We start from the raw sequence: 17404 nt of genomic DNA, 5'->3' as shown, positions 1-17404 counted from the left end.
TAAACATGTTACAAATAATATTTTAATGGCCTCTTTTGGATTTAGTACAATGTTAATAAAAAAGCCAAATATTTAATTTAAATGGAAACAATGTTGTTTTAACAGTATCATGCTAAATATTTTTTCTTGCACTATAAATTGGTCTTTATGAATTAAATTATATTTTACAAAGGAGGTCCCTCACAAGGCAATCATCATACTGGGTGTCTGTAGTATTCAAAAAGTTTAAATCCTCATTATTACATTTTTAGTACATAGAACAGACTGACCAAAGAACTTGTTGCAAATTTTAAATTAGGTGTGAATAAAGCACAGAAATAACCCAAGGATCATATAGATATTGTCCATGTTCATGTCCAGCTAGAGCAGATCAAAAGCTATTAATATGCACAACTAATGAAGCCAGTATGAAGGTGTTCATCATATAAATGGGAACAAGCTCATTTCATGGACAGCATAATATATAGAACCCTTTTAATTAAGCCTCACATTTGCGTATGGTGGACATAATAATTGCACATAACTCCATGTTTTCCGCTTCATGTGTTGTAGAGATAGCAGCGGTCTGCCCTGGGGTCTTGCACTAAGGCTTCGGCGGGTACTTGTGCAGTCAACACTCTTCCAAAGATAGCTGGTGTGCACACACACATATTAAAACGCTGCTTTGTGAATCAACTAGCTCCCGTTCTGCCTAAAACTCCATTTAAATCAACCCATTAAAACTCCAAAGTGGAAGATTGATTTCTCCGATTCCTCCTTCCATCCACGCATAAACGTGTTATCAGAGCTCACACCCGACTGCACCTCAGCGGTTAGAAAGAGCTCTATGAACTGCCATGTTAAAGCTTTGAGAAGCGCGGGTGAGACTGCAAAACTTAATAGCAATAGACTGAGCTCAAGATGTGTATGTGTTTATTTAGAGTTGACTGCAATGAAGGTTATGACTGTCTATGTCCTGAAAACAGGAAGCTTGAGTGAAAAGAGTTTAGGATAACTCATGTCGACATACAACGCTGCTGCTTCCATTGAAAGTAGAGCCAAGCTCCAAAACATTGTGAGCTGCCTACCTTTTAAGGCATCATCGTCAATGCAAAGACTGTTCCAAAAGGCAGAAAGTAACATTACTAACATTCCTTTGGCTAGAATCTAAGGTTGAGTCGCACATATTCATTGTGGAGAAGGCAATCCTAGAATGCATTGCGGCAAGCAAAGTGAGAGGGAAAAAAAAAAAAAAAAAAAAAAAAAAAAATCCCCCCCCCTTATTACTATAGTAATAAGTAATAGTATTAAAATAACACTAGTGCTGTATGAAATATATATATTTTTTCCCCCATGTTTTAATGTCTTAAAGGATTAGTTCACTTTAAAATGAAAATTAGATTTACTCACCCTCAAGCCATCCTAGGTGTATATGACTTTCTTCTTTCTGATGAACACAATCGGAGTTATATTAATAAATATCCTGAAGCATCCAGGCTTTATAATGGCAGTGAATGGGTATGAAGCTGAAGAAAGTGCATCCATCCATCATAAACGTACTCTACATGGCTCTAGGGGGTTAATAAAGGCCTTCTGAAGCAAGTGAAATATCTAGCTTCCACCAGATAGCCTTCCGTATTCAACTTTGTTGAAGCTGAATACGGAAGGCATAGGACGTAAAGTAAGCTTTTTGAACTGCGAGAGTTTTACACTTTATTTGTAAGTTGAATATGGAAGGCGGTCTGAAGGAAGCTAGATATTTTACTTTATAACTTGTTAAATTTTGGTATTTTTCTTACACAAACGCATTGCTTCACTTCAGAAGGCCTTTATTAACCCCCCGGAGCCTTGTGGAGTACATGTTTATGGATGGATGGATGCACTTTCTTCAGCTCATACTCGTTGGTTCCGTTCACTGCCATTATAAAACCTGGATGCGTCAGGATATTTATTAATATAACTCTGATTGTGTTCATCAGAAAGAAGAAAGTCATATACTTAATATCAAATTAATGCATAAAACAAACTGTTTAATAATCTTTTAAAATGTAATCAAATAAAAATTTAACAATTCCTTTCATTTTTGAGTGCTGCACTACAGATGTTTAATGTTTAAATGAAAAAATGGATGGAAAATGGTGTGATATTGTGCGATATTCCTTCAAAATGTTTTAATAAACTATTATTACTATTATTATTACTTTTTTGGTCATAATTTGTTTTATTTTGGTGGGTTGTAGTGAAGACCTTTGGGTTTCTTTGCACTTCTGACAATAGTTTTTATCATTTGAAATGGTAAAATCATTTCTGGAGATGAAGTTAATGTAGAGAATCCTCATACAGTGTTTTATATATATATATATATATATATATATATATATATATATATCAGGGGCGTTTCCTCCGAGGAGGCAAGGGAGGCAGTGCCTCCTCAAAAAAAAATAGGATGAGAAAATAATCCATATTACATATAAAACAACACAAATATTACAAATTATGACATTAAAAAGTGCGCAAGTTACTCGTATTTCTTAAGGAACACTGCCCAACAGCAACACCCGCAGGTAAAGTTACAGCAGGAGTCATGCCTCCCTTTGCTCTCATAGAAAACCATAGACCCCCGGCGTGCGGTGGGTTTTGTGGGGGGTAATTGAGAATGAATGGGGGAAAGTCACGTGAGAGGAGGCAATGTCTCCATCGCGCTATGATTGGATGTAATCGGTTATGATTGGTTTGTGCGATAAATCCCGCCTCTTGTTTACGTGCACGTTCCGCGCGTCAGTTTGAATGAACAAATGATGGCGTCAATGGGAAGACTAATTGAAAAGCAAGTAAGCAGATCACCCAGTTAGATATCACCGCTTTATGTCATGTCAAAATCAAACTTGAAATGGACTGAAAACATGATGACTGCAGGGGTTTTTAGTGAAATCAGCTTGGTGAAATTAAAAATACAATTTGTGTGTGTGACAGACAGTGTTTACGGAGCATAAATGATGATCCAAAATAGCCTAAGTTGACTATTAAAAAGAAAAACATCAATACACAAATAAAATATATTGTTTAAATTATTATTGCCTTTAATTATTATTTTGGAATGAATGTAGAAATGCTTAAAACACTAACTTGATGATATTGATTTGGTTTTGATAAATAGAACATTTCAATACATTGTTAATGTAAAATTACAAAATAGAATTGTATTTGGTTTCTTTTTTTTTTTTGATGTAATGTAATGTTCATTTAACAAGGAAGTTGTGTCAACGTTAAGAGCAATGCACATGAATTTACATTGATTCATAAATAAATAAAAAATTCGCCTCCTCATTTCAGAACACCACTGCACGCCACTGATTATATATATATATATATATATATATATAAAGAGAAATATTGGGAGGAAAACAATGATTTTTGTGTTATATGGTCACTGTCCTTTGAACAGGGAGTGTTGAAATAGTTAATCAAGTTATTTAGGAATAAAAAAAAAAATAAAAAAAACACATTTATTTTGGTATTCTAGTAGGCATTTGAGACAATGGGGCTCCAAAAAGCGAAACGAAATCCCATCGATAAAGAGAGTAAATTGGTAATCACAGACAAAAGAGGGAAGAGGTTCTCGGGCCGTTAGCTGCACCAAAGGCTTTCTCATTACGTGATAAACAAACCCCTAATGAGAGCTCATTTGCTGCATATTGCCCTTACTAAATGGCATCAGGGGTTGACATTTGGCTGTCTGTAACCTGCCGCGGCACTCCGCAGGGAAGACGCGGGCAGCTCATAGCCAATGTTCAACTGTACATGGCCTTGCCCTCTCTCTTTTACTCAGATCTTTACCAGCATCACTGTGAATTCCAGTACTAAAAAAAACAACAACAAAAAAACAAAAGTCATTAGTATCAGCAGTACAATGGAGTGAATAGGTGCTTAGAGCACAGATAGCGGCAGCCATTATGCCTCCACGCTCACTTACCCAAGCGTTAGAGCTTCTCATCTAAACACACTAGCGTCCAATTTATTTTCTTTCACTGTTTATTTTTTGCTTCAAAAAGAATCGTCTCATTGAGCGCAGAGTCTAAACTGGAGCTGCTCTTGAACTGATACTTATAGAGGACACAATAAACTACTAAGTACAAACCAAAGGCTTAAGGTCTGGCTAGTTAAAGGATTAGTTCACTTTCATATAAAATTTTCCTGATAATTTACTCACCCCCATGTGATTCAAGATGTCCATGTCTTTTTTTTTCTTCAGTCGAAAAGAAATGAAGGTTTTTGATGAAAACATTCCAGGATTATTCTCCTTATAATGGACTTCAATGGCCTCCAAACAGTTGAAGGTCAAAATTATAGTTTCAGTGCAGCTTCAAAGGGTCTTATCTAGTGAAACGATCGGTCATTTTCGAAAAAAAATGTAAATGTATATGCTTTATATAAACAAATGATCTTCCAAGTGCTTCCGCCAAAACCGTACTTTCGTATTCTTCAAAAAGCTTTCGCTGTATGTCCTACGCCTTCTCTATTCAACTTACGGAACGAACGCAGCGCCAGTTACATTTTTTCCGTAAGTAAAATAGGGAAGGCGTAGGACATACAGCATAAGCTTTTTGAAGAATACGAAAGTGCGGTTTTGGCGGAACCACTTGGAAGGCGATCATTTGTTTATATAAAGCATATACATTTAATTTTTTTTCGAAAATGACCGATCGTTTCGCTAGATAAGACCCTTACTCCTCGTCTGGTATCGTTTAAAGCCCTTTGAAGCTGCACTGAAACTATAATTTTGACCTTTAACTGTTTGGGGCCAATTGGAGTCTATTATAAGGAGAATAATCCTGGAATGTTTTCATCAAAAACCTTAATTTCTTTTCGACTGAAGAAAGAAAGACATGGACATCTTGGATGACATGGGGGTGAGTAAATTATCAGGAAAATTTTATATGAAAGTGAACTAATCCTTTAGCGTGGTCCTTTCTCCATTTTGATGAAATGCATTTTGTTACAGCAACAAATTTTAAATATTTCATTGTATTAAAGTATATGTATATGTATATGTATAAAGAATATATTAAAGTATATTTAATGTTTTAAATTGTTTAGAATTTGTGAAAAAAAAAAAAAAAAACATGAATTCACATTTATAATATCCTGCAGCTGCATCGCATTTGTTATTGTATTGTTTTCTTAACCTATATTTTGCATTTAGTTCCGTGAGGCATTTTATGTACGTGATGTCTGCAAAATAGAAATTATGTACCACAAAATAATCTGTTTACACAGACTTTTAATTGTAAGAAACATGCTTGAAAGTTGAACACACATTCCCAATAGAAGACGTGTTGATTGCCATGACAACACATATTTATTTAAAGACTCTACCATTTCCCCTATAAGAATGATTCCTGTTTCCCAACACTACCTAGAGGAGAAACGACAATATATCATTACCTACATTATGAGTAGTGCAGGAAGGGTAAAAGCGGGTCAGATTGGTTCATACAGCAGGTTTCCATGAGGGCGCTGTGGTATAGTCCTTTTAACCTTTATTCTGTCCCAGTAAAGATTTTCCCCCTGCTTCAATACTCATTAATTGCCCTCCTGCCAAGAATAGAAGCCATTACGAACGCCTAGAAATACCAGGGGGTCAGACAAAAGTCACAGTGAAACAAGACACACCTACTCGTCTGACCCGTTAATAAACCTGCATGGGTATCTACATTATTTATACTGTTATGTCAAATTCTGGTCATTATTTACTCACCCTTATCTCAATTTAAACTTGTATGACTGAAAAACTTCTGTGGAGTACAAAAGGAGAATATCTAGACTGTTGCTCAGCATACGATGAAACTGGGCTCCTAAAATGACCTGATCTTACATGCACACGGTTCGGCACGTATGGTTTTGCGGATTAATAAGTTTCACCATCAGTTGGGTACTCGCACGCTATTATCTGTGCGCACAACACAGCCACACACACAGACACAAAGGCGCATTTCAGATTCAGATTCGCAGTTGAGAAAGAAATCTGATGTGTATCATGATATTAGATCAGTGCATTCGGTCTTAAAGTGACAGCAACCTATAAATACCTGCTGCTGTCTAAGTCATTGCTGTCTAAGTAAATGCACTTAGGGCATGCCCGAATCCACTTTTGCTAGTTTAGGGATGGGAAAAATGGTCGACGCGCCGGGTGTATGAGAGGGCCCATTAATGTTAATCAAACAACAAAACACAGCTTTAACAAATATTTATTTATATTTAAAGGGTTAGTTCACCCCAAAATTAAAATTCCGTGCTTAATTACTCACCATCATGTCGTTCCAAACACGTAAGACTTTCATTCATCTTCGGAATACAAGTGAAGATCTTTCTGATGAAATCTGACAGCATTCTGAGAACAAACCTCTACCGGGAGCTCAAATGTGCTGCGTAACCAATGAGGTTCATTCTTGTGTTTTACGCAACAAGTTTGAGCTTCCGGAAGAGGTTTGTTCTAGTACGTCATTCAGGTTGGGTTGAGCATCTCTTTATGTTTGCTGATCAAGGTTTATATGTGAGTAAAAGCCTAAATTCAATCTGTTCATCATAAAAAGTGATCAAGTCTCTTCAGAAAATGTGGACTAAACCGCTTGATTTATTAGTTTTGAATTACATTTTGAAGCATCAAAGATCAAGTTGCAATGGCAGTCTATGGAGGAACAGAAAGCTCTCAGATATCTTCAAAAAGATCTTCAATTGTGTTCTGAAGATGAACGAAAGTCTTATGGGTTTGGAACGACATGAGGGTGAGTAATTAATGACAATTTTCATTTTGGGTGAATTAACCCTTTAATTTATACAGTGAACAGTATAATGTTATTTTATATTTAAGCCTAATTATTACATATCTCTATCTGAATACACTACAGTTTTTTAAGTGCAATTAAAAGTTCAATATAGCAAAGTGGAAGTTTTTTTTTGGCAATAGTTAAGTTTGAGTGAGTGTCTCACAATTGTTTGACAATTGTATGATTTCGAATATTCATATTGATAAACATTTATGGTGCGTTATTATTTTTGAAGCCTCAGAAGACTATGAATCACAGTAAACATCTCCTTTTGTGTCTCATACAAGAAAGTAAGTCACAGACTGAATTTTTATTTTTGGGTGAACAATTCCTTTCAATAAACATTATTTAACAACAGCATCAATTTATTTTGGTTTGTGCTTAATTAAGGATTTATACAATTTCTGATTTCCTCATTTTCAAGAGCCATTAACTGTTACGCTCATTAAGAATGTCTTCATTAGAAACCAACACTCAATCTCTCTTGAAATCCTTTCCATACAGCCTCGCAGTCTGCAAGATATACTTGAAAAATCACAAAAAAATTTCCCGCCCAGCAATCCATCTCTCTCCAGTTAGCATTCTCCTCAAGAACAGCATGTGTATAGCTCCTGAGAAAATATGGGGCTTTAAGTATTTCTTAGAGGCCAGTCCTAATGAGAACAAATTCCAAAATAAAAATGCCTTTTTTATGTTTAGAAAGATATAATATGAAGGGCTAAATGGAGCGAGAGAAAAAGCAGAAGCCAGAGGCCGTCTTTAAGAAGCATACTGCACACTCCTGCAATCTACTGCTATGAAAGACCTGTGTCCCAAAAGACAAGTCTAATTTTCACAGTTTGATATGCTGGGATAGAATTATAACTCACTCTTGTCTGAATGGAGACTTATTTAATTCTTCACATCAGGTCTTTCCGTCAATCTAAATCTCTCCCGCTGCATCAAAATTATCTTCATAAGAAGAAAAGACATTTTCAAACTTAACCTATGTGGAAGTATAGTCACAGAGTTTTCAGAGAGTCTTAAAAAAAACACTGTCTTGATTCTATGATTCTATGTACATGAATCTTTACTTAGGCCCCATTTACACAAGTGCGTTTTTGTTTTAAAATGGCGTTTTAAAATGAAAACGACCCTCGTCTACACTGGCGTTTCCACAGTGTTTCAGAAACGATCTCCGTCTACACTACACGGCTGAAAACACGTCACATGACTGTTCATGCACACTGGGCATGCGTATACAAGTGTAAACAGTTGCCTCTTACGCATGTAGGCAGCTGCAGTATTAAAAAAAATGCAGAGTTTAACTGCACAATGGCTGCTAAAAATGACAACAAAGCCAGCAAAGATTGCAGTTCAGTTTCCATGTTATTGTTTACATGGTCGTCAAGGATACGCAGAGCGAACGTGGGTAGCCACGCCATCATTTACAAAAGTCTCCGTTTTGGTCCATTTATACTGAAACGCAAGCCCAGCATTTTCAAACAAAAATGGGGTCTGCAGCATTTTCGAAAGTCTCCATTTTTGAGTTTCGAAAACGCTGGCGTAGTGTAAACAACAGGCGTAACCGTAGCAAAACCTATGCGTTTTAAAACAAAAACACACTTTTAAAAATATTTCTCAGCAATGCATAAGACAGCACTGCACGTACTCATTTCAGAGAAGGCAATCCCAGAATGCATAGCAACAACATGTAAACTGTATAAACTGTGTGGATATTCGCCATGATGGCCATTTTGACATAATTATGCGTGTATAATTCTTTTGCGTCGCTTGTGCTTAAATGGTTTAAAATCTCTTGAATGTTTAAATTGGCAAGACTTAAAAATGTGCAAATGATAAACTTTTGTGACAACGCAGCACTGGTCTGATTGGGCCAGTGACACTTTCGCCACGTTCGGTCCACTGAACAAGCTCAATGAAAAAAAACATTCATGATAGTGGGCAAGTCGAGAGATTTGCTGATTATAAATTCAAACTATAGTTGAAACTTGAACTCAAACATTAGCTGAAAACCGAAACCGAAAATAATCAAATAATCAAATAAGTAATCAAATTTAATAATCAAAACACTCAAATAAAAATTGTACCCAAACAAAAATGGCACATAAGGCAGTTTTTATATCTATAATTATGTTTCTACTCCAATTCAATGTTTAAATATAAACAGTGACTTTAATAAAAACCTTCGTGACAGATTTATTCAAACAAACGTTAAATGACAAAGACATTAAATGACATATAGGTAATATTGTGCATATATTTAGCAAATTGCTCCTCTCTAGAGTAATTTTTCTAGCTAGCTAATGAGCTATGGCATCCACAGCAATCTGTTATGCCACATAAAAGAGTGTCAAAACGACTTTGTTTGAATTTTGTTATCAAACTGACAGAACTTTAAAGTTGAGACCTTGTTTCACATTAAAATCACAAATTGTATTGCGATTTTTGGATGGGATCCAAATGTTTTGTGAAGTTTTATCCATGGATAAACAGAAAAAAAGCATAGGCTGATAGATCAGTTTTGGGATTTAACAATCAATATTAGTTCATCAAAATGAAGATTAAAATCCAGAAATTGATATTGTCAACTCAGACCTAGCGTCCACACAGCTGACATGTTTACTTGCAATTTATACACGTTTGCATTAAAAAAGAATTATCTGCCTATGTAGACAAAAAGGCAACTCACTAGTTTGGAAAACAGCTAGCCAATTATTTTAAGATCCGCAAGACTTGCTAGACCAAAAAAAGGAAGAATCAGCAAGGAATTGTAAGGGAACGGTTTGTCTAGGACAGCTTGACCTGAGCAGATTGCACTGGAGGAGGTGAAACCATAGGTTAGGGCGCACCAAAGTCAACTTCTTCGCCAAAGATCTCCCATAACACCACTGCACCTCTAACTGGTCTATGTCAGGACAGTCTTGCAGGGCACGATAGGCTATCGCTTATCAACGGTCATGTTTGTGAAAACAAACCAGCAAAATAGGGAAGGAATATACAGTGAAACAAAGGGATAAAGAGACAGAATAGGAGAAATAATCTCTCTGCTGACACATGGCACAGGCGGGTAAAGACGGAGGCCCGGGGCTGTTGTCTGAATGCCAAACAGCAGCCGTGTGCTGCAGAGCTGGTGCAGGGGATAATTCTGAATCACTGGGCACTGTAAACACAATAAATCAACCGCCCCACAACACACTGCTGATACACACCACTGACTTGCTGCATATTCAACAACACACACACACCGAGCAGTCTATTCACTCCACAGAGATGCAAGTTTAAAGCTGAAGCAAAGATTTAGAAAGAAAAAAGCAGGATTTTGATTCATTTCTGGATTGTGAATGCTGTTCAGACCCATTTTATTTTTGTAACATGGTGTAATTATGACTTAAACGGAATATTTGAAAAGTAGGACGGGGCTTGATTATTAGGAAATTAATAAGGAACTGATTAGCTGTAGGAAATTAGTGCTCCATAACTGAATGAAAGTTTACTGTTTGTAAATCAGATTCATTTAACAATTTGTTTCTGATATTCACTTGTGATCAATGATTCAATCAGTGTTTTTTAAAGTTGTATATACACTATATTCGCCAAAAGTTTTGGGATGTCTGCCTTTACATGCACATGAACTTTAATGACATCCCATTCTTAACCCGTAGGGTTTAATATGGAGATGGCCCACCCTTTGCAGCTATAACAGCTTCAACTCTTCTGGGAAGGCTTTCCACAAGATTTAGGAGTGTGTTTATGGGAATTTTTGACCGTTCTTCTAGAAGCGTATTTGTGAGGTCAGGCACTGATGTTGGATGAGAAAGACTGGCTTACAGTCTCTGCTCTAATTCATCCCAAAGGTGTTCTATCAGGTTGAGGTCAGGACTCTGTGCAGGCCAGTCAAGTTCCTCCACACCAAACTCACTCATCCATGTCTTTATGGACCTTGTGCACTGGTGCGCAGTCATTTTGGAACAGGAAGGTGCCATCCCCAAACTGTTCCCACAAAGTTGGGAGCATGAAATTTGTCCAAAATGTCTTGGTATGCTGAAGCATTAAGAGTTCCTTTCACTGGAACTAAAGGCCGGAACACACCAAGCCAACGCCGACAAACTAATGGTGACGAAAGCAGACTGCGGGGTTGGCTCACGTCGGCAGCGTCTGTGTCCAAAGTTGCCCTGACACACCAAACCGACGCTCGACATCCGACGGCCAAGTAGCACGTCCGTTCTGCGCCTGCGCAAGATGAAATGCCTTTCCGTACCAGCAGGTGGCAGTAGATGAACAGCCAATCAGAATGATCAGATGGCCCGACGGACCGACAAGCGCCGGCGCCAATTCAACATTTCGAATTGGCCGGAAAAAAGCAGACGAGGACCAACTTCAGCCGACGGTGCAGAACACACTGAGAAAACTTAGTCGGCCGACGAAAAAAAACTGCCCGACGGCCGACCGTCGGCTTGGTGTGTTCCTGCCTTAAGGGGCCAAGCCCAACCCCTGAAAAACAACCCCACACCATAATCCCCCCTCCCCCAAACATTACACTTGGCACAATGCAGTCAGGCAAGTACCGTTCTCCTGGCAACTGCCAAACCCAGACTCGTCCATTAGATTGCCAGACAGAGAAGCATGATTTGCCACTCCAGAGAACACGTCTCCACTGCTCTAGAGTCCAGTGGTGGCGTGCTTTACACCGACGCTTTGCATTGCACTTGGTGATGTAAGGCTTGGATGCAGCTGCTCGGCCATGGAAACCCATTCCATGAAGCTCTCTACACACTGTTCTTGAGCTAATCTGAAGGCCACACGAAGTTTGGAGGTCTGTAGCTATTGACTCTGCAGAAAGTTGCCGACTTCTGTGCACTGTGCGCCTCAGCATGTGCTGACCCCGCTCTGTGATTTTACGTGGCCTACCACTTTGTGGCTGAGTTGCTGTTGTTCCCAATTGCTTCCACTTTGTTATGATACCACTAACAGTTGATGTGGGATATTTAGTGAGGAAATTTCACAAATGGACTTATTGCACAGGTGGCAACCTATCACGGTACCATGCTTGAATTTACTGAGCTCCTGAGAACAACCCATTCTTTCACAAATGTTTGTAGAAGCAGTCTGCATGCCCAGGTGCTTGATTTTATACACCTGTGGCCATGGAAATGATTGGAACACCTGAATTCAATGATTTGGAGGGGTGTCCCAATACTTTTGGCAGTATAGTGTATATTAAATCCAACTTTATCCGCATACAGACAGTATAATCAATTAGGGTGATACATACTTTATGTTTGTCAGGTCAACTGTTTGAATGCTTGGATCACCACAAAATATTAGCTATATTATCAACCAGGTCTAAACTGCTAAATGCGACTATAAGGTATGAAAATATTATAAACATCATGATTTTCTGTAAAGCTGCTTTGAAACAATGTGTATTTTGCAAAGTGTTATACAAAAAAAAAAAAAAAAAAAAAAAAAAACTTTAAAGGCATTGAGCTGTGATGGTAGAGTGATTGACAGGAAGAGGGGAAAAAAGACAAAAGAATCCAGTAACAGAAATGGGAGTTCTGATTATATAAGCAAACTCATACTGTACTTCTGGTGACACATCTGCCCTTTCCAAGCCTCCATGCCTAAACCCTTTACCTCTCAATCGCATGGAACGAGTGAATGAGTGTGTGAGGGGACAGGAAATAGAAGAGTCTCAAAGGGACGGTACAATGTCACCTTACAGCAGCTGCTGTTGTCATCACACTAATGCAGGCGCACTGACCCCTCGACCCTGCGAGTTAATGAGGGAGGAGGGGGCTCACGCAAGGACGACACATACTGCGGCTCAGGGACCGCACAAAACGACACAAAAACTATCTTACCTGGAAATCTTTTTCTTCTAGTATCTCTTTCCTCCATCGCACCAGGAAGGCAGCACACACATACAAATGGAAATGAGAGAATCCTTCAGGCTCCGCCTGCGAACACAAACATGACAGTAAATACGTCAAAATCAAAGGGGTCATATATATTTGCATTCTGAAATTTGCATTATGACATCACAATTATAAGCTCATTAACATATGACCACCCAAATTTGCCTACCAGTTTAGTTGAGTAAGATAAAGAAATAAAATAAAATAAATGAATAAAATAAAAAAATAAAAAGTAAATTTCTATTAACAGTGCACAAAATAAATTAATGTTACCAATAAGACGACCCAAATTGAGGTTTACGCCTGGAGGTTTGTGAGGGAAATTTATTTAATCATAAGAATGACACAACTGTGAACAAATGTGTTGTTAATTTAATTAAAATCTCAGTCTCCAAACAAAAGCTGATCATTGTTAGGGGACAGTAATGGCCTGATGGTTAGAGAGTCAGACTGGTAACCCGAAGGTTGTGGATTCGATACTCAGAATTTTTCTTCTGCATTTAACCCAACACAAGTTACTGTACAAGTTAGTGTACAATCTATTTGAGTAGTGAACACACACACAATGCAAACCATGGAGACACACATCTGGAGCAGTGGGCAGCCATTTTTTGGCTGCGGCACCCGGGGGAGCGATTGGGGGTTAGGTGCCTTGCTCAAGGGCACCTCAGTCATTTCCTGCCAGTATTGAGAATCGAACCTGCAAATTTCAGGTTACCAGTCTGACTTTTTAATCATTAGGCAGGGCTGGGTAGGTTACTTTTAAAATGTATTTCATTACAGATTACAAAATACATTTGTAACGTATTTCGTAAGATTGGATTTATAACTTAATCTAAATACTTTAGAATACTTTGGATTACTAATAAGTATGTAACAAAAACAAGGTAATTGAGCGTTTTTATCTCACAATTCTGACTTTTGTCAGAATTGCGGGATATAAAGTTGCAATTGCGAGTTATAAAGTCAGAATTGTGTGATAAAAATGTGCAATTACTTTGTTTTTGTTTTACATACTTATTAGTATTTTAAAGTATTTAGATTAAGTTACAAAACTTACTTAATTAATCTTGAAACAAGTTACAAATGTATTATATCCTAATTACTGTTAATATGTAATTCGTTATTTCCAGGAGCTCATTGCTTCTAACCTTCAATTAAACTGCTAACAGTGATTGTAAATTAAATTGCCTAAATTAATACATTGTTAGCTAACTGCATGATTATATGTACATTTTTTGAAACCACATACATTGGACAGTCACCTCCGATACCAGATTCTCTAAATTGTAAAATTGACATGCATTCTCTGTAAAGCTGCATTGAAACGATATGTATTGTAAAAGGCGCTATACAAATAAATGTGAATTGAATTGAACTGAATGTATTTTGTATTTTAAAAGTAAACTACCCAGCGCTGCCATTAGGCCATGACTGCCTAATTAACTTCTTGATACCAATTAAATGGCTGATTGATACTGAAAACGTAGTTTTGCACATCTCTAATACTGATGTTTGCAAGATATATATTTTTTTCTGTTATGGTTATTCACTTATTGCGAAGAAAATATTTCTAGTAGGCCTTTACAATGGTTTGTCACAGTCTAGCACTGTGTCAATAACATCATGTCTACACTGGACGAATCAAAGTGAACGCTCCCAATTCATTTGTCCTGTTGTCGGAAGTGGTGCAAACGCATGGAGAAGGTCAGAAACAGAATGGGGTACCTGCCCTGATGTTCAACACTGTGAACTATGCTAGAACACAGAGGTCATCTAATCAGAGCACAGGTCATTTACATATAGAAGTCTTAAAGGTATGAGAAGAAAAACTGAAAATGGTCATTAAAACTAAATTAATTAATAACCTTTTTTTGTGGTGCAAGAAACCTTGATTAATATTAAAAGTGGACTTCAGAGGAAACTGATTAAGTGCTACAAAATTGTGCAGTAAGATCCTTTTAGGAAAATAGAAGGAAGCCAGTGTATCTGAGTATATGACAATTTTTATTATCAAGACAGAAAAAACCCTCTATTTAGTTTGACCTTTGATGATTCTCATTTTTATTTTTCTCACCACTTATTTAATATCTCATTTAGGTTTCTTGACACATTTTCTGACGGTGCAGAAAAAAAACAACAATGAAATTAAAGGGCAGGCTGAAAGAAGATGAGCCTTTGTGTGAAGGCCTAGTGGGTATAATAATAGTAACCCTTTTAACAAGGCCTTGTGTCTGTTGAATGGGACATGGAATGGAGCATATTATCCTTCCCAAACACCTTGTACTGTGATAACCCTGTTGAACCAATCTATTCTTCATCTGAAAATGAACATATTGTCATAGAAAAGAGCTGTAGTTAAAGCAGGAGAGTATGACAGTAAGTCATCTGTCAACACTTGAAAGCAAAATCGATGCAACAATCACAGCCAATCAGAACATATGTGATGTTGAAACATATGCTATTGGACCAATGAGATTTCACTGTGGGCGGGATTACACAGTGTAAGAAACCAAGAAACCAACTCTGACAAGAAAACTGAGTATGTACATTAGGGCTTTATGTCATAACTTATCTTGTTAATTTAATGCTTATTGCATTATTTTAGTTGCCATGATGGTGTTTTATATTTGTATTACAGTGCACCTATTATATACCAGTATTTACCTCAGCTTGTTGTAAAATTGTTTGTGATGAGCTTTGATTCTACATATAACTTTTATCTTCTCTTCAACCATTTTCAGTATATTAACATTATATCAGTTAGTGAAATACACTTTTTTCCCCTCAAAAAAAGTTCTATGCATAAAACCTAAAATGTTGCTACCATATTATTTTACAGCAAAGTTTTGGGAATCATAGCTGCCGTTTTTCACCATAAATTTCGCAGATTTTTTTTTTTTTTTTGTAACAGTGTGGGTAGGACACGGTCTACTTCTCAGGGCAAATTTGTCCCAATTATTTGTCCCATAAACTACTCTGTTTTGTCCCATTTCAGATGTACCCACCTCTAAAAAAAGAAAACAAACATTGGATGGTTGCTTGACATATCAGTCAGACAGTGTCTTCCTCTACATGGGTGGCTCTTGCCGTTAGCCAAAAGTCTGATTACGTGAGTTGCCACCTGAGGAGCCCACGTGGCATAACCACTCCAGCTGGAGGTGCAATGAGCTCCGTATTCAGAGGAGGGAAGATTATCAGCAATGCCAGACACGGACAGAGGGTCCTAATGAAAATCAATGGATGCGTTTCTTCCAGCAATAAACAAGAAGGACAGGTCCCCCCTTCAAGGGTAAATGCGGGCAATGGAAATCTTCCCAACTGTACCGCGTGTTGGAGCACTCACACACAAACAGCGTGGTATACGGCAAAGGTGGCAGGAAGTGGTTTTGGGACTGCGCACGTTACATCCAGTCCAATTACCCCGCAGTCATTCTCAGTCACCTCCTCGTCAAAGTGACCACACAAGCGTGAAATGCACTTAATTAGACACTCAATAGACAAGGCCGAGCTGCAAGGGCATCTGCATATGTTCAGCTGTGCGAGGATGAACTTCCGTCTCTATAATGCAGAGCTCTGGCTTTCTTTCACGTATTTATAACAGGAAGTGTATTGTTGGAATCACTGTTGATGATATGCACTGCTAATTTGGTTTTGATAGAAGACTTAATCCCTGAAAACAGTTTAAAATAAATAAAGAGACATAGGTTAATTAGTGTTAAGATGCCATTTTACATTTTCTGATTTTCTTTTGAGCATTTTAAACCTATAGTTCACTCAAAAAGTTTAATTCTGTCATTATTTACTAATCCTCATGTTGTTCAAAACCTATATCACTTTCCTACAGTTGTTCAAAACCTATAGACTAATTTTTCAGCGGATCACAAAATTGATGTTTAGCAGAAAGTCCAGCTGCTCTTTTCCGTACTACAAACCTAGAAGCTGTGAAAGCTCCATACAATTCGTCCATATGAAGTTTTGTAGTTTTTGTAGTCTTTATGTGGAATATAATTAGGGCCCAAGCTTTTTCTGAGTTTGAATAACAAAATAAATGCATAGAACCAGTTCATTTGTAGGGTACTGACAATATAGTTTTATATAATTAGTTGAATAATTAGGTTAATAAAAATATAAGAAGACCTTAAGATAAATATTGGACTTTGAGCTGCAAAAGATAACTTTGCACTCATTTTAAAGGGACCTATGACATCCTATGACTTGAAATTCATCTAAATTTAACTAATCTCATGGATGTGGCTGTTGTGGTTCACTGTCATAGTGGCACTAGGTGGCTGCAGTAAGTGTGGCATATTCAAACAACTTTGATATAGTTCTTTTACATTTACCCGCAATAAATGCATATTGATCACCGTGCACTGTTGCCCCTTTAGCGTCGGGGCTTGGACCTGTCATCGCTGCTTGCAGCTATATTTAAATTTAAACTGTTATTCACTGAAATTTATATTTCTATTTAGCTTTAATTTATTTTATTCCAGTTATTCCAGTTTTAGTAAATTTAGTACTTAAATGTACTTTTTCAGTTAGTTGCCTTTCATTTCAAATGTAATATGCGCTTTTACATACTCAAACTTAGTGGATCACATTCAGATAAGAAACACTAATGCCATTTTGTGTCACTGATGTCAAATATGGAGCTTCGTCTTGACAAGCCAAATT

The 17404-nt window shown here is 37.3% G+C and overlaps 1 protein-coding gene across 3 annotated transcripts in view; it reads right to left on the bottom strand.

The window, feature by feature from the left end:
* tbc1d22a (TBC1 domain family, member 22a) overlaps nucleotides 1-17404 on the bottom strand; it is a 157957-nt gene that overhangs the window by 15790 nt on the left and 124763 nt on the right. For all 3 annotated transcript variants that reach the window (XM_051890141.1, XM_051890143.1, XM_051890142.1), the window contains one exon: nucleotides 12674-12769. In XM_051890141.1, the coding sequence (XP_051746101.1) occupies nucleotides 12674-12769 (96 nt within the window). The remainder of the gene's footprint in view (nucleotides 1-12673; nucleotides 12770-17404) is intronic.

Source organism: Ctenopharyngodon idella, chromosome 4, assembly GCF_019924925.1.
Source record: "Ctenopharyngodon idella isolate HZGC_01 chromosome 4, HZGC01, whole genome shotgun sequence".
Taxonomy (NCBI): domain Eukaryota; kingdom Metazoa; phylum Chordata; class Actinopteri; order Cypriniformes; family Xenocyprididae; genus Ctenopharyngodon; species Ctenopharyngodon idella.
Note: the sequence above shows the minus strand (reverse complement) of the source record. Positions and strands in the feature narration are given on the sequence as shown.